The 21347-nt window shown below is 38.0% G+C and overlaps 1 protein-coding gene across 6 annotated transcripts in view; it reads right to left on the reverse strand.

Annotated features, from left to right (window-relative positions):
• The window catches only part of LOC136856824 (coiled-coil domain-containing protein 102A), a 237678-nt gene that overhangs the window by 62071 nt on the left and 154260 nt on the right, over window positions 1–21347 (reverse strand). For all 6 annotated transcript variants that reach the window (XR_010858467.2, XM_067134976.2, XM_067134977.2 and 3 more), the window contains 2 exons: window positions 15388–15584; window positions 6907–6984 (listed from right to left, as the gene is read on the reverse strand). Coding sequence is in view for 5 of the 6 variants with exons in the window: in XM_067134976.2 (XP_066991077.1) it covers window positions 6907–6984; window positions 15388–15584 (275 nt within the window). In the remaining variant the exon portion in view is untranslated. The remainder of the gene's footprint in view (window positions 1–6906; window positions 6985–15387; window positions 15585–21347) is intronic.

Raw genomic sequence — 21347 nt, forward strand, 5'->3', positions numbered from 1 at the left:
TTGGTTCTTGTGATCCTTCGTCCATTTTTCAGCTATAACAACAGCTAATTTGGGCTTCTGATGGGTCTGTTTGTAAGAAAGTAATTACCCTGGAAATCATCGTAATGTGATGTTCTGATCTTGATATAAACATTGTTTCGGCTTGATCCTTTCTCTTCTGAGAGATTTAATTCATTGTATTGTCACAACTTTTTGAAAAGTTAGCAATGCTAATACAACAGGGCTATTAACAAGTAGAGAAGATATGACAACTTAAAAATAAAACAATAAAACTAAAATTTCAGTAACACACACTCCTGTTATTATCAATACACTAACTGGCGCCACATGATTTGGGTCTTATAACTATGAGCTTGCATTGAGGAGATTAAAGATTTGAACCCAAACGTTGGCATCCTTGTAGATAGTTTTCCACATTTCTACTTTTCACACCAGGCAAATGCAGAGCCTGTGCATTAAACAAAGCCATGGCTGCTACCTTTCTAATCCTAGCCCTTTTCCATCCTTACATTACTGAAAACCTCAAATGAATCAGAGTAATGTTATATCACTAGCAAAATATATATATATATTTTATACAAAGAATTTCTTGACATTATTCAACTGATTTTAACTATTAGATAAATCACACTATAAAACAAGTATTTAGGAACCAAAAATGTGTAAAATTTAAGGAGCACATTTGACCAAACTGTATTCAGATTTTACTTTACTATGATTTCAAAGCTAAACACAGGTAATATAAGCAATGAGAAGCAAACAAAAGAAAGTGCACAGGCATAGCAATATTCAATAAAAATAGAAATAAATAAAAGAGTGTTGTTGTTGTTGTTGTTGTTGTTGTTTGAGTCATCAGTCCATAGACTGGTTTGATGCAGCTCTCCATGCCACCCTATCCTGTGCTAACCTTTTCATTTCTACGTAACTATTGCATCCTACATCTGCTCTAATCTGCTTGTCATATTCATACCTTGGCCTACCCCTACCGTTCTTACCACCTACACTTCCTTCAAAAACCAACTGAACAAGTCCTGGGTGTCTTAAAATGTGTCCTATCATTCTATCTCTTCTTCTTGTCAAATTTAGCCAAATCGATCTCCTCTCACCAATTCGATTCAGTATCTCTTCATTCGTGATTCGATCTATTCATCTCACCTTCAGCATTCTTCTGTAACACCACATTTCAAAAGCTTCTATTCTCTTTCTTTCTGAGCTAGTTATCGTCCATGTTTCACTTCCATACAATGCCACGCTCCACACAAAAGTCTTCAAAAACATCTTTCTAATTCCGATATCAATGTTTGAAGTGAGCAAATTTCTTTCCTTAAGAAAGCTCTTCCTGGCTTGTGCTAGTCTGCATTTTATGTCCTCCTTACTTCTGCCATCGTTAGTTATTTTACTACCCAAGTAACAATATTCATCTACTTCCTTTAAGACTTCATTTCCCAATCTAATATTTCCTACATCACCTGCCTTCGTTCGACTGCACTCCATTACTTTTGTTTTGGACTTATTTATTTTCATTTGTACTCCTTACCCAAGACTTCATCCCTACCATTCAGCAACTTCTCAAGATCTTCTGCAGTCTCAGATAAAATAACAATATCATCGGCAAATCTCAAGGTTTTGATTTCCTCTCCTTGGACTGTGATTCCCTTTCCAAATTTCTCTTTGATTTCCTTTACTGCCTGTTCTATGTAAACATTGAAAAGGAGAGGTGACAAACTGCAGCCTTGCCTCACTCCTTTCTGGATTGCTGCTTCTTTTTCAAAGCCCTCGATTCTTATCACTGCAGACTGATTTTTATACAGATTGTAGATAATTCTTCGTTCTCGGTATCTGATCCCTATCATCTTCAGAATCATAAATAGCTTGGTCCAATCAACATTAACGAATGCCTTTTCTAGATCTACGAATGCCATGTACGTGGGCTTGTCCTTTTTGATTCGATCCTCTAAGATCAGACGTAAAGTCAGGATTGCTTCACGTGTTTCTACATTTCTTCTGAAGCCAAATTGATCTTCTCCCAACTCAGCATCAACTTGTTTTTCCATTCTTCTGTAAATAATACATGTTAAAATTTTGCAGGCATGAGATACTAAACTAATGGTGCAGTAGTTTTCACACCTGTCAACACCGGCTTTCTTGGGAATAGGTATAACAACATCCTGCCGAAAATCAGATGGGACTTCTCCTGTCTCATACATCTTGCACACTAAATGAAATAACCTTGCCATGCTGGTTTCTCCTAAGGCAGTCAGTAATTCAGAGGGAATGTCATCAATTCCAGGTGCCTTGTTCCTATTTAGGTCACTCACAGCTCTGTCAAACTCTGACCTCAAAATTGGGTCTCCCATTTCATCAGCATCAACAACCTCTTCATGTTCCAGAACCAAATTATCTACATCTTTACCTTGGTACAACTGTTCGATATGCTCCTGCCATCTTTCTGCTTTGTCTTCTTTCCCTAGAAGTGGCTTTCCATCTGAGCTCTTAATATTCATACACCTAGATTTCCTTTCTCCAAAGGTTTCCTTGATTTTCCTGTATCTAGCATCTACCTTTCCCAGGACCATACAGCCTTCGACATCCTTGCACTTCTCCTTCAGCCATTCTTCCTTAGCTACCTTGCACTTTCTACCCACTTCATTCTTTAATCGCCTGTATTCTTTTCTGCCCTCTTCATTTCTAGCATTCTTGTATTTTTGTCGTTCATCAATCAGGTCTAGTATCTCCTGAGTTATCCACTGATTCTTAGTTGATCTTTTCTTCCTTCCTAACATTTCTTCAGCGGCCCTACTGACTTCATTTTTCATGACTTTCCACTCTTCCTCTATAGTGTTTCCTTCAGCCTTTTCATTTGGTCCTTTTGCAACATGTTCCTTGAAACAATCCCTCACACTCTTTTCTTTCAACTTGTCTAGATCCCATCTTTTTGCATTCTTTTCTTTCTTCAATTTCTTCAACTTCAGATGGCATTTCATGACCAACAACTTATGGTCAGAGTCCACGTCTGCTCCTGGGAAAGTTTTGCAATCCAACACCTGGTTTCTGAATCTCTGCCTAATCATAATGAAGTCTATTTGATACCTTCTAGTGTCTCCAGATCTCATCCACGTATACAGCTGTCGTTTGTGGTGTTTGAACCAAGTATTGGCAAGGACTAAATTATGATCAGTGCAGAATTCAACCAGCCGACTTCCTCTTTCGTTCCTTTGTCCCAATCCAAATTCTCCTACTGTACTACCTTCTCTTCCTTGGCCTACCACTGCATTCCAGTCTCCCATCACAATTAGATTCTCGTCACCTTTTACATATTGTATTAAATCTTCTATCTCCTCATATATTCTTTCGATTTCCTCATCATCCACTGAACTAGTAGGCATATAGACCTGCACTATTGTGGTGGGCATTGGTTTGGTGTCTATCTTGACGACAATAATTCTTTCACTATGCTGGTCGTAGTAGCTTACCCGCTGCCCTATTTTCTTATTCATTATTAAACCAACTCCTGCATTTCCCCTGTTTGATTTTGTGTTGATAATTCGGTAGTCGCCTGACCAAAAATCTTGTTCTTCCTGCCAACGTACTTCACTAATACCAACTACATCTAACTTTAGCCTATCCATCTCCCTTTTCAGATTCTCTAACCTACCACAATGATTCAAACTTCTAACATTCCACGCTCCGACTCGCAGAATGTCAGTATCCATCTTCCTGATGATCGCCCCCTCTCGTGTAGTCCCCACCCGGAGATCCGAATGGGGGACTAGTTTACCTCCAGAATATTTTACCCAGGAGGAAGCCATCATCAGTACATCATTCATACAGAGAGAGCTGCATGTCCTCGGGAGGTAGTTACGGCTGTAGTTTCCCCGTTGCTTTCAGCCGTGTAGCAGTATCAACACAGCTAAGCCATGTTGAGTATTATTACAAGGCCGTATCAGTCAATCATCTAGACTGCCGCCCTTGCAACTACCGAAAGGCTGCTACCCCCCTTTCGATGAACCATTCGTTAGTCTGGTCTCTCAACAGATACCGATCCGATATGGTTGCACCTGCGGCTCGGCTATCTGCATCATTGGGGCACGCAAGCCTCCCCACCGCGGCAAGGTCACATGGTTCGCAGAGGAGGAATAAAAGAGTAACAATATAATTTTTGTCGCCAATGTAGATGCCCATGCAAGATAATCAATGATAAACTACTGTTTGGTGATGGCGGTAATTATAATTTCAAAAGGAAATACAAGTAATTTACCATCCCTGTTCAATACTCTTTGTGATGGTGAAAAATAATATACATAAGAAAAATAAAATGACAGCTAACATACACAAAAAACAAATGAGAAGAAATCAAACAGCTTCGTAATATTAAAAACAAAATAAATCACAATAACTACATATAACTTCCATCCAACAATTGGCAAACTCACTGATATCATATCCACACACAAGGAAACCAAACTACTAGACAAAGACTTAAAACATAACTTTCAATAAGATCACAATACAAATATGTCAGTCTCGATAAGATATAATGACATTTAAAAGAACTTCTGTGTGACAAAATTACGTTACCTTGGCATCTCTAAAAATCGTACTAAAGTAGTTAGTGGGACATAAAACCAATAATATTATTGTTTATTTTTTTACAATCTGCTTTACGTAACACCGACACAAATAGGTCTTATGGCGACGATGGGTAGGAAAGGGATAGGAGTGGGAAGGAAGCAACCATGGCCTTAATTAAGGCAGAGCCCCAGCATTTGCCTGGTGTGAAAATGGGAAATGACGGAAAACCATCTTCGGGACTGCCGACAGTGGAGTTTGAACCCACCATCTCCTAAATGCAAACCGATAGCTACCTGACCCAAACTGCATAGCCACTTATTTGGTAATACCATCATTATATTATAAACAACGAACTGACTATGATCATATCCATAGCCACATAAACTGCACAAATAAGGAAGCAAAACAAAGACCTCATCACTTCTAAACATATACACCATTCTTTTCCAAAAGCAGACAAAGGTAACAGAATAGTTATCACAGAAGACCTCATCACGGAGAGAAAATATTACAAAGAACAACATTTTAAAACTGAAATGTGATTTCACTAACTCACCAAGTAGAAAACTATCATTCCTGAGCAAAACGAATGTTTCTTGAAATAAGTATATTCTGCTGCACCAACACAAAATGCCCATCCCAAACCATAGATAGTGAGGGGGAAAAAAAAGAAAAGAAAAAAAAATTCACTGCCATTATGTCCAGTCATCAACTACACACATTTACACCAGCCTAGAAAGTAGCAAAATTCATAGGCAGGGTAATCAGACAAAAATAGAACTTGACATAGAGACATGCTGCAAGAAACTAGTGTAAGTATACAAAATTCAAGACTTTCAAACACACTGAACCACCACCAACAAAACATACCTAACATACTGGCTAATATACTGGATTATCCTTCTACACAAAGTCAATGCCAAACATGGTGCACAACTAGTGACACACATGAATAAACTTCCACAAAAATCTACAGTACACAATAGAATACGAATCCAACAGTTCAGTCAATATTTCTTACACTTCCTTATCTCTAAAGACCAACCATTACTAGAAATATAAATTTGCTACACACAGAAAATCCACTATATATTACACCTTAATCCACAACATTTAAAACACAAAACAAAAAAAAAACACAGCATTCTTGTTTATGTCATTAACCAGGGAAGTTTGTGTACTGAGGAATCATCGATCTTACACAAAATTTTGCACACACGTTAAATAAGTTATGAATAACACAATGGTCACAACATTTCTTTCAGAAATTAACTTACATGACCTACAGAAAGCATTAAAGTTTGTATGTTTGAAATAGAGTACTTGGCTACGCAGGACTGTTACGCATGCTGGATTCACTCACCGAGAGACCACATTACTAATCTTCTCTTTCATTCTGTTACACCACAATGCCGACAATTACTGCAAGTAGTAAACTTCTAGGGCCTTTATGCATCACTTTAAGAGAGTCAACAGGTGTATTTGGCAAGATGGTGAGAAAGAACCTGTTATCACATAAAAATACTCATGTTGGTTGCACGAAGTCTGAAACAATGTCATCTACACAAGAGAATGAATGGTTTATTGGCACATTCAAATATAATACATTGTCTGGTAAAGTTGTGCCCCTTCTGGATTCCTTTCCTGGAAGCTTTGTACGTAGATTAACTGACACTTTTTAATTACTGAATTGGATACTGTTTCAGCGCAGGGAATCACCATCTCAAAAATTCATTTTCTGTCATAAATCCAACTATCATCCCACGAGGCAATACGTTTGGTACCAAAGCCAAAGCCAGTACCTGTCCAAAAAACCTGAAGCCTTTCAGCATCCTATGCAATACTGTTTTGACAGCGGCGACACTTGTCACTATCCTATCTTTGTTAAGTGTGGCTGGTGTAAAACCACTTTGTGCTTTCAACATCTCTACTTGTTTTTGTGTGCAACGTCCCTTCTTAGCCCAATGTGACATTTATATTTCTACCTCTATTTTCCCCCATAATAATCTTATTTTATTGTCTTTATTGTCCCACAATCAATGGAAGAATTACATTATTACATTAATGACCCTACATCATTTTCGCTCATGCTACATGGTTATTAACGGAATAAAAGAGAAGATAAGTGGTGTGGTCTCTCAAAGAGTGAACCCAGCAAGCAACGCATGCTAATTCAAAGTGCACCTGGCTATATACTGACCGACTCTTCCTTTCATATCACTGATAGGCAAAGATTTGAAATGTCATAATGGATGATTAATTTTACCATCAGTGTTTAGGAGGGTTAACTGCAAATACAACTGACAGTATTCCAGATATAAGATGGCACCTTACCTCGTGTGAAGATGTTCCACCTGAACTTGCAAACTTTCCACTTGCTCTTGAAGCTCATCATTTGTCCGTTGTAATTTTCTGAAAAGTATAACAAGAAGAAATATAAAACAATTATCAGTATCAAGATATTTCTTTCTGAGCCTTACTTCCCTGTGTTACCTACCTATAACTGTAAGAATACAGAATATTTTCAACAGGAAAACTAATTTAAATCACACAAACCAACTGATACAATTCATTTACTTTGTATAAACACAACCCACTGAAGCACAAATTATTGTTATTCTACATTTTCAGGTAAAAATGATCACTAAACAATATAAAAATATAAACAAATTTGTAAAATAATCTAGTTAGTTCAGGTGACAAAAACTGTCCTGAAATGGGATGCTAGACAATAAATCAATAAGATTTCCTTCTTCCTTCCTTCCTTTCTTTCTTTCTTTCTTTCTTTCTTTCTTTCTTTCTTTTTTAAGTTGCTTTACCGTAAGCAATGATTTTCATGATTATCCATATTGAAAGAAAATTACACTTAAAAAGTTTCCACCTATTCAATATTTTATTGGTAATGTAAAAGCTAAAACATTCTGGGACTAGTTCCGACCTCCATTTGAATAAAATGAAACCATACAAATATCCACTGGGGATGTCTTGGTATAATTGATAGAAGTACGTAAGAAGTGGTAGGTTTGCTTTCCAATTTGGATCAAATTAACAAATTGTCCCTTAACTGTGAAGTCCAAGGTGTGCGACCGATGTCGTAACAGAAACCACTACCTTATGCTGCCAATTGTAAAAAATCATACTGTACTTATATGCGTAGTTTTCAAGTCTTTTCTGTCACATTCTCTTAGATGCCCTAGCAGGATTACTGCATTTATTGACCAGAATATTTTGTTTAGCTACTAAATGTTGTTTCTTAGCTTGGTAGTATTTTATTGCTGGATATTTAGGAACAGGCAGATGATTTAAAGTGATTTGAGAGAATCTGTTCAATATTGTTTACGTTACATAAACTTGTCAATGATTGTGAATTGGAGATATTATGAATAAGAGAGGCAAATTATGATTGTAGTAGTCCTTCACTGTCACCTTAGTAACCTTCAGAAAGTTTTCTGTACTTAATATAGGCTGCTAATCGTGAGGGAAATGCTGTAGGCAATAAATTTGTTCACTGGATAGGGGAGGGCTGGGAGCAGAAGTGTGGTTTGGTCAATTTATAATATATTTTTGTGTATTAGGGAGACCTCAATGACATCTACAATGGAGAAGGTGGATTCTGATACAGTGGAGATGGCAGAAGAGGTAGCCCTGTATTCAGGAATTAACATGATTACAACCTGCTGCCTTGTAGGTTGAGGTGACTGGACATCAAAGGCTAAGGGAGAAAACCCTGAAAGAAAATAATCTTGCTCTGTGTTAGGCTCAGCAGGTCATCAGAGGGATTATTGAGGAAGTTGCTTTCAAGAATAATACCAGCCTCAGGTGTAGAAATTTATGACAGCGACATAAGTTTGGTGCAAATGACAGTTTACAGCCTGATGTTACACTAGCTACCGAACAAACGAAGACCAAGTATCAGAGTGGGAACATTAAATATCCTGACATTGACAAAACTGAGGAGCTGGTCGACCTCATAGAAAGAAGAAAACTTCTGATCATGGGGTTGAGTGAAACAAAGTGGAAGAAAACTGGGAAAATAAATATCAGATTGGAGTATAGTCTCTACTGATCTGGAAATGAAGTACAGTCTAAGAACAGAGTGGGATTTTTAATACATAAAGACATAAATGCTTGTAGTCGAGTTTGTTAGTGAAAGGATAATTAAGTTACCGGTGAACTTAGGAGGAAAAAAAGACAATGTGACCCAAGTTTATGCCCCACAGGTAAGATGCTAAAAATACGAAAAGGCCAACTTCCTTAATAACTTGGAAGAACACACCAAGTATGAAAATCTAATTCTAATGGGTAATTTTAATTCACAAGTTGGCTCACAATGAACAGGATATGAATCCACACTGGGCTCTCATGGAATGGGAAATAGAAATGAAGAGGGAGAATATATGCTAGATCTATGCATGAGAAACAGAGTGAGTAACACTTGGTTCACGAAAAGGGACTCTCATAAAATCACTAGATATAGCTGGAATGATAAAAATAAGGTATAGTAATAGATTACTCCTGCCTGCAAAAAAAAAAAAAAAAAAAAAAACTTTCTTGTGCGGTAAAAACGAAAATAGGTGGGTTTTATGAATTTCTTAACGCAGAATTCGAGAAAAAAATTCGTTTTAGCGCATCACATCTGGTTTAGAGGCAATTTTACAAAATGTTATTTTGTTCTTACGTAAAATTGTTGATACTCAGTACTTATTAAATTTGATGTATTAATGTAAATTTCAGCTTGCAAAACGTAATCATATTTTGCATGCATTAAATACACATAAATGCTGCTTTGTAAGCAAGTAGATGGTTCGTATTATATTTTTAATGTATATTGTAATTCGTGAAACTGAAGCATAAAGCGCCTATTTAGTTTTGGCTGTACAGTTGCTTTTAAATTAATATAACCGTACCTTGAATAAAAATTACATGGTTAAACATACATAGTTTTTTTACTTAGATTATGTGCAGGTTAGATTCACACCTCCGTCTTTTCTCGTTTTCCGTGGAATTTCCAGGTTTTTTAAGTTCCCGAATGATCTCTAGAAGGGTCATCTCGTGCAATTGACCAACAGTAATCGGCCATCCTATTCACATCCCAACGTCCCTGATAGTGTCGTTCTGCATCTTTGAGATCCTGGTGAAATCTTTAATCTTGTTCTTCACTGACAGCTCCTAAATTTGGAGGGAAATAATCCAGATGCGAAGCTCATAATACAACTGATTTCCTTAAACTTTACGAACATTTTCCTTACAATTTCTTTGTACTGAGGGTCCTTAATGTTGCCAGGGAATTTAGTCACTACATCTTTGCATGCGTTCCATGCCTCTTTCTCAATTTTGGTCATCGTGTCCGTGAAATTTTTTCCTTCATCAGTTTACGAATCTGTGGTCCATCAAATACGCCTTCTTTGATTTTTGCATCTGATAATGAGGGAAATTTAGTGGATAAATACTGGAAGCATAGGCTACTTTTATCTAATGCCTTGACATACTGTTTCATCAATCCTAATTTGATGTGCAAGGGTGGAAGTAGAATTTTTTCACGGTCAATAAGACTTACGTTCAAGACATTTTTGGATCCTGGTTGTAGTTGTTTCCTTTTTGGCCAATTCACTGTATCCAAATGTTTATCCCATACCCTGCTATCCCATTCGCATTGAAAACAGGGAAATTTTGTACAGTCTTTTTGTTGTCCAAGCAGCAATCCAATGATCTTCAAATCATCGCAAATTTGCCACCCATGCTCGTGATATTTAATTTCTTCAAGCACCAACTTTAAGGTCTCGTATGTTTCAGACATTTTTGTGGAGTGTGCAATTAGTACGGATGCCAGAACAGTTGTATTATGAAGCAAAACAGCCTTTAAACTTCTTTTGGAAGAGTCAATAAAAACACGCCGGTTACTAGGATCATACTCTTTCTCTCCCAATTGACGTAGAAGATTTGAAACATCCGTACAAAATACAAGTTCATCTTCATGAGTATAATACTTTTGGACTGTTATCTTTGCAAGGAAACTGCTTCATCAGTCCATCATAAACATTGCATAAGGGCTGGGGCTTTTAACACGTCTGTTTATTCAAGTGGTCTAAGATGAAAGACAAACGCTCAATTGTCTTATCTTCAATCCTACATACCTCGCGGTCTATTGCGTATCTGGGGGAGTTTGTGATGAATTTACCAGGAAATTACCAACTATAAAATTAAAGTTTAGACAGCAATAAACCTATAATAAAATGCAAACAATAACAAATGAAATCACATAATTGTATTCTAAAAAAAAGTTGCGCAAGAACATCTCTCAACATTACATCTTACGAATTCATGCAGATACTAAAACACTGAACTGCGTCAAAACTAGATGTGATAGGAAAAAAATAGCATCATTTTCGGAGTCAGGGCAGCGATTTCCATAAGAATTACATATTTTCTATTTTACCGCAAAATCATGTTGGCTAGTGGTATATTCTGATAGATAAAAATCCATGGAAGAATGTGAATGATGTCAAGGCCATTCCAAGTGCAGACTTTGGTAGAAACCACAGACTGTTGGTTGCAGTTATTGCAGAGAAAAGACCTACCAGAGTCTGTAACAAAAGAGTCCCAAAAATGAAAACTTGGCGACTTACCGTGCCAAGTACAAAGGAAGAATTCAGGGAAGGTATGACCTTTCAATGACCTGTAGCAATATGTCGGCCGGTCATTGAAAGTCATAAGTGAAATGAAATGTGTATCAATGACTTGGAAAAAGGTGTAACGTGTCAATGTGCGGCTTACGCGCATATTTATAAAAGAACCGATACAACTCGTAAGTGTAGAATAGACATAATGGATGAGAGCCGGTGGATCGAACTCAAGACCCCGTGGTATATGTCGAATTACGTCAAGATCAGCTTTATCTACAAGCAAGAGCTCAGTACAATGTCAGCATCAGCTGAGAAGAATGTGGCTAGACATGATATCTAGTTTGAAGTTGTAAAGGGGGCCATGGATTAGCATGAAACTTCATATGGCAAATCATCTAATGGGCCCGTGCTGACGTGTTTCATAGTAAGAAGAAGAACAATAGTGTGTGTTTTCCTTTAGCAACTTCTATGATGAAGGTTAGAGTTGTTATTCAGTTCCTCAAATGTCAAAAACACATGTATAGCTAGCATAGGATTTCTCTGCTTATGGAAAGCAACTTATTATTAGTGTAAATAATAATGGAAGGAGTTCGTGTTTTACTTACGGATTACTGTATGAAGGAAGATAATTGAAGCAAGCATAAAGATCTGGTTCTGTAATTGATAAACATAAAGAATAAGCCCAGATATAAGTTATATAATAGCCAAAATCATTTGCAAACCTCGAATTATATGTTTCCTCAGGCCAGTATCAAACTGGAATAGTGAAGATACAATTAGTGTGAAATTGTATTCCTAATTATATTGTACAAGTTTCAGGTGGCGGCCGGAGATGTTAAATCACTATCTGACCAGGGAATGTAAATGAACAACATGAAGTGCTAAACCAATATAGTGCCCTGGCGGACTCAGGCCTCTGCCGGAATGGACGGAATTACAAAAATGATGATTAAACCGCTGCGGAATTGCCATGAAGAAGCCAGATAAGTTATTGTACTTGTCTATCTTTTGCTTTCCTAGAATGCTTTAGTAGCGTTAGTCCTTTTGTCAATGTCACGTAGGTGACAAGGGGGTGTTAACTTGAACGATCTAACAGATTTTCGGTTGTATTTGTCGGGTTGCGATTGATCATACGTGGGTAAATATTGTATGCCGTCAATTACCGTGGATGAGACGTTTTACTGCGTTGTGTCCGTATTATTTATCGCTGTGAAACAAAAATAATATCATTTACTACAGGTAAGTTGCAGTGTGATAGTGTGTGTGAAATATTGGTGCGTGATCTTGGTATAATTCCATGATGTGATATGGAAGTTCATTAAGGTGTATTAGGTAATGTTCATGTATAATGTTAATAAGACTCTTCCTTAATTTTGCTTGTGCAGTTAGGATGTGATGATTTTGTGCGGTATACAATGAGATGACGAGCGTAGGGTCGTCATAAAGCGTGGCGGACACGAGATAATTTAGGTTGATTTTTATGGTTTGCGTGTCGAATTATATTGAGTTTCGAGACGTGTTAAGTTGTTAATGGTGTTGTTAATAGAATTTCCGCCGCATATTTTGTGAGATGATTGACAAGCTAGTCCAGCGTTAGGCATTGGTATTGAAGAGAGTCATCAAGTACATGAATTAATAAATTAAGATTCGTAGTTGCAAGTAATGAAATGTTGGAATATGCGCACGGTTAGGGTCTTAAAATGCAATTCAGTGATAGTTATGTTTAAGATCAGAGTCACCTATTGCGATCGATGTACATGTAGTAGATGCTTATAGTAGATTCATGCTGTAGTAGCATTTCAGCTGACGGTGAAGGCAGACCTCGACGCAGTCCAGACGGCACCAACTTATATTTTCATGCCAGTAGATAAAGATTCATTTCAGGTGCAGCCCAGCAGCTCGATGGGTGGAAACGACGTGCATTTTACTCACTTATGTGTATTGTGTTGCCATGTGTGATCATTTATAAATGCTGAAGTCTGTTGGGGGGTTCAAGTTAACCGATATTTAGTTAGTCAGATAGGAACAATGATAACTATGAAAGGCAAGGCGGAGTGGACAGGTACAATTAACATTTGCGACGGCGAGTGAATGATATAATATGACCCGATAGACTTTGGTATATCCATAAGATTCTACATTTCTGTAAATTTGTGTTAAATAATTATTTCCGGTTTATGATGGACAATGCAAGATGGACTCGGTCCTTATTTAATGTTAATGAATGCATATGATTTATTTTACATTGTTCATTTCAGTTGTTCATATTCAATCAATTGATTTTTTTTTTATTAAAATGTGATCCTTCCAATTTCTGTTGCGATTTATTTGAAAACTTTGCCTTAGTGTAGAATTTACATTTTATGATTGACAGTATCTATAGCTCAGTCGTCGTTATCTGAATGTGACCGAATACTCTTCGAAGGGCCATGCCCTGAGTGGAGTATCATGCGAACCTTCTGAATACTAGTCGGCAAATAATTTGATAGTTCATGGTTATCTACAAACCACGGCGTCCACGAACGGTCACATTGTTGCAAATTGTTGCCAAGAGAAAAAATGAAATTGGTAGATGAAGACTGGGACACTCTAAAGAAGGTTGTAGTAGGTACAGCAGAAAAATTATGTGGACGACAGAGCCAAATACGAAAACCTAAAGAAACTGCCTGGAGGAATGATGATATTAAAAAGGCAATCGATGACAGAAACTGTGCAAGAAGAGCCCTATATCGAGCACGAATATGGGGAGATCATCATGTAATAGAGAAAAACCTGTCAGTTTAAGAGAGAAAAAATTACAGTTAGTTGTAGCTGAAAAGCAAAAGTTACATTTGAAAAGCAGAAATGTAAGCAAGATCTGGCTACTAGAATACAGTAACACAAGATGGGAATAAGAAACTGTTATACAGAATCATTAAGAGTAGAAACTGGAACTGAATCTATCTAATCTGTAGAACTTCCTAATGGTGAGGTGACTAGGGATAAGACCAAAATATTACAGGAGTTCCACAGGCACTTTGAAACTTCACTGAACTGTGATGGAAATGTCACTCCCTTGCTGGATTTTATCAGCATAAATACAAATAGTTTGACATGGCTGTAACTGAAGAACAACAAATCAACTGGACCAGATGAATTTAATATTGAGATGATCAAAGCACTTGCAGAGGTTGGACAACAGTGGATGCACAGAGTACTGAACAAAATTTGGAAAGAGAATGTAATACTTGGAGGCAGGGAGTTATCATACCTTTGCAGAAAAAAGTGATAGGAAGAAATGTATCAACTACAGAGGTGTAATTCTACTGTCAGATAGCCTCAAAATCCACAAATCCATCCTTGAAGAGCAGGACTAGAAAATAGGCTGAACCTACACTTGAGAAGGAACAATGTGAATTTAGTCCTTATAGGTCAACTATAGACCTCATTTTTGCCACCAGAATGCTCTATGAGAAGTATTGGGAGAAAGGTAAAACACCTGGGAGAGGAACCCAATTTTGTTCTAAAGATGCCTGTTAACCTGCTACATACACAATTCTGAGGTCATTACTTTTGACTTCCAAGATAAGTAAAGATGTATTCCAGCACTTAAACCAAAACCCTTGGCAACTGACAAGATATGTCCAAACAAAATTTTTACATATCAAAGTGGTTTAAGAACTTCTTAAAACCAAAGACTAAAATAAAACTGAAAACAATTTCAATATCTTGAAAATGAAGCAAAGTAATTTTGATTTCTGGAAGTGCAGAAATCCTGTATCAAACACCAAAAAGAGATGGTATATTTGTTGTTTTTCCTTACTGCAGTAAGTCACTCATTGAACCAATTAATTAGACCTTTACATTGAAAGAAGGAGACTGTCACACAACGAAGAACATGAAATAATTTGAAGAACAATATTCTCAACTGCAAACACAACTACTACTGAGCAAGTGGCTGCATGGTTTGGGTCATGTAGCTATCAGCTTGCATTCACGAGATAGTGGGTTCGAATTCCACCGTCGGCAGCCCTGAAGACAGATTCTGTTGTTTCCCATTGTCACATCAGGCGAATGCTGGGTCTGTACTTTAATTAAGGCCACAATTGCTTCCTTCCTAGTCCTAGCCCCTTCCTATCCAATAGTCACCACAAGACCTATCTATGTCGGTGCGACGTATAGTAAATTGTAAAAAAATAGGACTACTACTTACCTAATATTATTAGATGCACTATCAACTTCATCTTCAGCAACAGCAAGCTCTCGCTTTAATTCTTCTACTCGGCCTCTCAGCCGTTTTACTTCTGCTTCATACTGCTCAGCTCTTCTAACTGCATGAGCCAATTCTGTTGATTTATCTTGCAAAACCTTTTTCAGCTTAGTATGGGAATGTTTAATATCAGAGAGTTCCTGGGGAAGAAAAGAAAAAATTACATACACAGGCAGTAATAAGATAATGTTAGTAGGTACAATCATAGACTTATCTAAGAGAAAGTGATGAATTATGAAGATTAATAACACCACAAGGATTTTAATATTTACAATTTATTTCCAGAAAATATAAACTGTCTTACTTAACTGAATTAACATACTGCACATTTTTTTAAACAATTTTTTGCTACTTGTTTAACATCGCACTAACACATCAAAGGTATTCGGTCACTGAAGGATAGGAAAAGGGTAGGACTGGGAAGGTAGCAGCTATGGCCTTAATTGAGGTACAGCCCCAGCATTTGCCTGGAGTGAAAATGAGAAACCACAGGAAACCATCTTCATACTGCACATTAATAACAATGTTAAATTGTAATTTCCATTTCTCTATCAAATATTTTGTGGCAAAGGGCTTATCAAAGATTTTGTAAGCTTTCAAAATTCTTCGGTACTCAATATGCCTGGTAGAGATAGTGTAGATGGTATAGATAACATCTCTCACAGTCAACAAATAATACTGCTAATCAATTTGCCATGTTTACTGCAGATCACATAAGGTAACAATATTTGCTCTACATTTGAGATAAAAATCTTAAAGGATTTCCATCCCACTGACTACTTTTATGCCTTTTTGAGATGCTGAGATGCCAAATTTTTTCTCGCAGGAGTTTTCTTACATGCCCATAAATCTACCAACATAAGATTAGTGTATTTGAACACCCTCAAATACCACCAGAATGAGCTGGGATCAAACCTGCCATCTTCGGCTGAGAAGGTCAACTTTCTACTGTCCGAGCCACTCAGGCTGGCAGTCTACACATGTATGAATGGGAAGGATTTCATGTCAGAAATTAGGCTTTCACCAGGTAACCATAATTTCATTTCACTGGGTGAGAAGCCTGAAAACCATACAGTAACACTTATATTCAACTGAACAGAAATTTGCCACAACTTAATTTAAAGTAATTTATATTAAGCATAAATCTTTATCATATATATTTACAAGAACTGTGTTTTTAATTGAAATCAAATGTAGTGTACTTTTATGTAGTTTTCTGTAACAGTATTACACAGAATTCTTGTTTCCATCCTCCTAGACCTTTAAGTAAGTCAAGAACTCTCAACTGTGCTGCGATGTGTGGGATACTGTCAGAGAACCAAGCCTGTATCAGTTGGCAAGACTTGTCAAAAGAATTTTTTCTTTTGTTTTTTGCAAGTTGCTTTACGTCGCACCGACTCAGATAGGTCTTATGGCGATGATGGGACAGGAAATGGCTAGGAGTGGGAAGGAATCGGCCGTGGCCTTAATTAAGGTACAGCCCCAGCATTTGCCTGGTGTGAAAATGGGAAACCACGGAAAACCATTTTCAGGGCTGCCGATAGTGGGGTTCAAACCTACTATGTCCCGAATACTGGACACTGGCCGCAATTAAGTGACTCCAGCTATCGAGCTCGGTAAGTGTCAAAAGAAAAAGAACAAAGCCATGACATATATCATGCAGAGTGTTGATGGACAGTAGAGGATCCCAGGATCACAATCACTTTTCAGGATTAAGTTTTCCTGATCCCGAGATTTTCGGGATTGACTCATTTTTAAAAAGTTGCAAAATAGACTGCGTGAAGCAAAATGCTCAGTGCATTTTACCTGTCAATGTGACAGCCATCTTGTTTTATCAGCTGATTTTAGTAGCATTTGCACCAGCAGATTGAGAGGTTGTTTGTGAAAAACTCTGCTTCATATTACGCGAGTTGAGTATCATCTTCAATTTTTTAGTTAATTTATAATTAGTAGGTACTTGAATTTATGGATATTAATAACAAACTAATATAATTCATGCAGTTCTGAGAAGTTACGTTTATATCACAATAACAAGTTTATTTCCTCTTTAAAGGTATTTATGGCAGGCTATAGTGATTATGTCTATCTAACGAAAGTTTTTTCGCCAAACATAAAAAAGATGGAGCTGCAACGTTGGTGTGAAGCCACTTTTTGGTCACTAAATATAGCAAAACAGTGCATTGTAAACACTGGCTATCTATATTAAAAATCTTAGGAGGGTCAACTAAGGACTACACACTCATTTTTCAACCAAACATGGCAAAACAGTTATTACTGCAAGGCCGCCCTCATCAACTAGACAAAGTGGCAAAGAACCACCATTGTTGAAGCAAAAACATAGCTCACTTGAGGACTTTTTTTTTTTGTCAAAACAGATACATTAGACAATGTTTTAGCCCGATGACAGCCTTGGATGGCTTTTCCTTTAGTGTCTCTGTAACCTCAAAAGATTTGAAAGCATTGTTAAAATCAAAAGGATATTCAGATTTACTGAAAGATGCTTCAACAGTTCGTAACCATGTTGTCAATTACAGCTAGAGAATTACAAAGCATAAGCGCGCCCGGTGGCCATGATCGTTAATGCGTTGAAGTCTACACGGTCTGACACCATGGTTAGGTGGTTCGAGTTCCGTTGGCCGAAAAAATGTTCACCATCAGAATGTTGGCTGGCAGGGGAGGGGAGGTGGTGGTATCACAATTTCTAATCACTAGATCGTGTGTCAAAATCCTGGATTAAATTCCAAACCTCTCTGTAGTTCTCATATGGAGTGAGGGCATATGACGCTGTTGATGGCGATTTGTCCATCGAATGCGAAGTTAAGCCTTGAACAGACCCCTTGGTGTTATTCGACAGGAGTAGGCTACGTGCCGGTACCGTGTTTTACCCTCTCCCTTTCTGCTATCATATATCACGTCATTCATTTCATCTCATTAACTCCTCTGATGAGGCTGACGTCAGGAAGGGCATCTGGTCACAAAAACCCGCCACGAGAGATTCATCTCACCTCATACTTGACCCCGTAGAGAAATTGGACAGGGGTTGGACAAATATAAAAGCTGAATTAACTGCTTTAAAAAATGAAGGCCAGCGCTTTAGTTGAGCTTTGATGAATGGACAGCGACTTTTAACAAAAGATACATGAATGTGAATAATCATTCGGAGAAAAAGTTTTGGAGTTTCACGCCTGCAGCAGTTGATGGGTGGACTGAGTAGCTTATTAACTGTTGTTGCCGGTCCCAAGCCCGGATAAAGCAGGAGGGTTGACGTCAGGAAGGGCATCCGGTTGTAAAAAACTACTGCCAAAACCAAAATTAAAATGATGGATGGATATTTCTCAAAGTAAATGTTCTGAAGTAATAGTCTTCCAATCGGATCTCCCGGGAAGACGTCTTGTGAGGAATTCAAGGCAAGAACAGGAAGGTGAGAAAGAAGGAGTGAAGTGCAAATTATCATAATTAGAGTTGGAATTTTAAATATACGGACTATGAAGGGAAAGAGCAGAGAGATTGTAGATATGATGCACTGTCCTTGCATACAAGAGACTAGGTGGAAGGGTGATAAAGCAAAAGTATTGGCAGAAGGACATAAGCTGTTCTATAGCAGTGCAGACAAAGAGTCAAGAAATGGAGTGGGGATTATCTTGGATAAAGATCTGAAGGAGGAAGTCTCTGAAGTTCAAAGAATCAATGACAGAATTAAGAGTGTAAAAAGCTGGTTATCGGAGGAGACCTTGTCACAGTTTTGAGTGTATATGCTCCTCAGTCAGGATGTTCTGAGGAAGAGAAGGACAAATTTTGGAAGACCCTAGATAGCGTAACAATGGAAATACCAGATAATGAAAGGGTGATAATTGGTGAGGATTCAAACGGAAATGTTGGTGAGAGGAAAAGATGTGAAGATATAGAGTTCATGGTGGATGGAGTTACGGAGAAAGGAATGCAGAAGGGGATAGGATTGTGGAATATGCAGTAGCCTTCGACCTAATGACTGCTAATACCAATTTGAGCTGGAGAAGAGAACAACTTGTAACTTATAAGAGTGGAGACCATAAGTCAGTTAGATTACTTGTTGTACAGAAGGAAACACCTAAAGGAAATAAGGAACACGAAGGTCATATACAGTGAAAGTGTGGCAGCGCAACACAAACTTGTAGTAGCTGATTACGAGATGATAGTGGGAAAAAGACGTAAATACATCAAGCAAGGAGAACAAAGAATAAAGTGGTGGAAACTGAAATAAGAGGGGCTGTGTGAAGCATTCAAGGAAAAAGTGTTAAGGGAACTGAGATTATCACAGGATCTTCAGGAGTGGTGGAGAATCAATAGCAGTGTTATAAGGAAAGCTGGAGAAGATGTGCTAGGTGTAACATCAGAAAAGGGACCACCAGAAGATAAGGAGGTATGGTGGTGGAATGAGGAGGTTCAGAAAGTGATAAGATTGAAGAAGGATGCTAAGAAACAATGGGATTTAACGGGAAGACAGGAAGACTGGGAAGCCTGTAAGACTGCAAAGAAGAAGGCCAAAAGAGCTGTGACAAAAGCGAAGGCTGAGGCAGTGGAGGAGACGTATGTAGAGCTGGAAAGAAGTCAGGATGACAGGCAACTAATAAGGATTACTGAGGCAAGAGATAAAGCGTCCAAGGACATAACATCAATGAAGCAGATGAAGGATGAGTTAGGTGTAGTAATACACGATCAGGAGAAAATGCTGAAAGGATGGCTGGAGTACTCTGAAAGACTATTGAATGAGGAAAATGTGAGAGAGAAGTACAGGGATGGAGAGGTAAATGAAGGAGTGACCCAAGCTATAAGTAGGGAAGAAGTGGAATACGTGGTAAAGAAAATTAAAAATGGAAAGGCAGTTGGTGCGGATCAAATTCCAACAGAAGCATGGAAAAGCCTGGGAGAACAGGGCATTTATATTCTCTCTGTAGGTACAACGATGGAATTTTCCACTGAGAGTAGGACTACATCAGGGATCGGCTCCCAGCCAATATCTCTTTGACCTGGTAATGGATGTGCTGGTTAAAGATGTAAAGAAGGCGGCGCCATGGAGCATGATGTATTATTATTTGACTTTGATGTCCGACTCGTAGGCTGAACGGTCAGCGTACTGGCCTTCAGTTCAGAGGGTCCCGGGTTCGATTCCCGGCCGGGTCGGGGATTTTAACCTTAATTGGTTAATTCCAATGGCACGGGGGCTGGGTGTATGTGTTGTCTTCATCATCATTTCATCCTCATCATGATGCGCAGGTCGCCTACGGGAGTCAAATAGAAAGACCTGCACTTGGCGAGCCGAACCCGTCCTGGGATATCCCGGCACTAAAAGCCATACAACATTTCATTTTCATTTGACTTTGATGTTGTACTCTGTGAACCGACCCGAGAGAAACTACAAGAGAAGCTTGAAGAGTGGAAGAAAGCTCTGGAAGGAAAAAAAATGAGGATCAGCAGGGTGAAAACAGAATATATGTGTACTAAAAAAGCACAAGATGTATATATTAACCTGCAAGAAGAAGAACTACCATTGGTTAGGAAGTTTAAATATCTGGGTTCATACGTACAAAGTGATGGAAGTCTGGAGGCTGAAATATACCACAGGGTAAATAATGGATGGATGAATTGGAAGAAATTGAGTGGAGTACTATGTGATAAGGAGGTCAGTTGCAGGATGAAAGGAAAGCTCTATAAATCTGTGGTGAGACCTGTGATGCTTTAAAACTTGGCCGATCACAAAAGCCCAAGAGAGAAAGATGGAAGTGGTAGAAATGAGAATGTTAAGATGGATCAGTGGAGTTACAAGAAAGGATAGAATAAGGAATGATTACATCAGAGGATCAGTGAAAGTGGGACCCATAGGAAAGAAGGTTCAAGAAAGTAGGCTAAGATCAGTCGTGTGCACA

Source organism: Anabrus simplex, chromosome 1 (assembly GCF_040414725.1).
Source record: "Anabrus simplex isolate iqAnaSimp1 chromosome 1, ASM4041472v1, whole genome shotgun sequence".
In the NCBI taxonomy this organism is placed as follows: domain Eukaryota; kingdom Metazoa; phylum Arthropoda; class Insecta; order Orthoptera; family Tettigoniidae; genus Anabrus; species Anabrus simplex.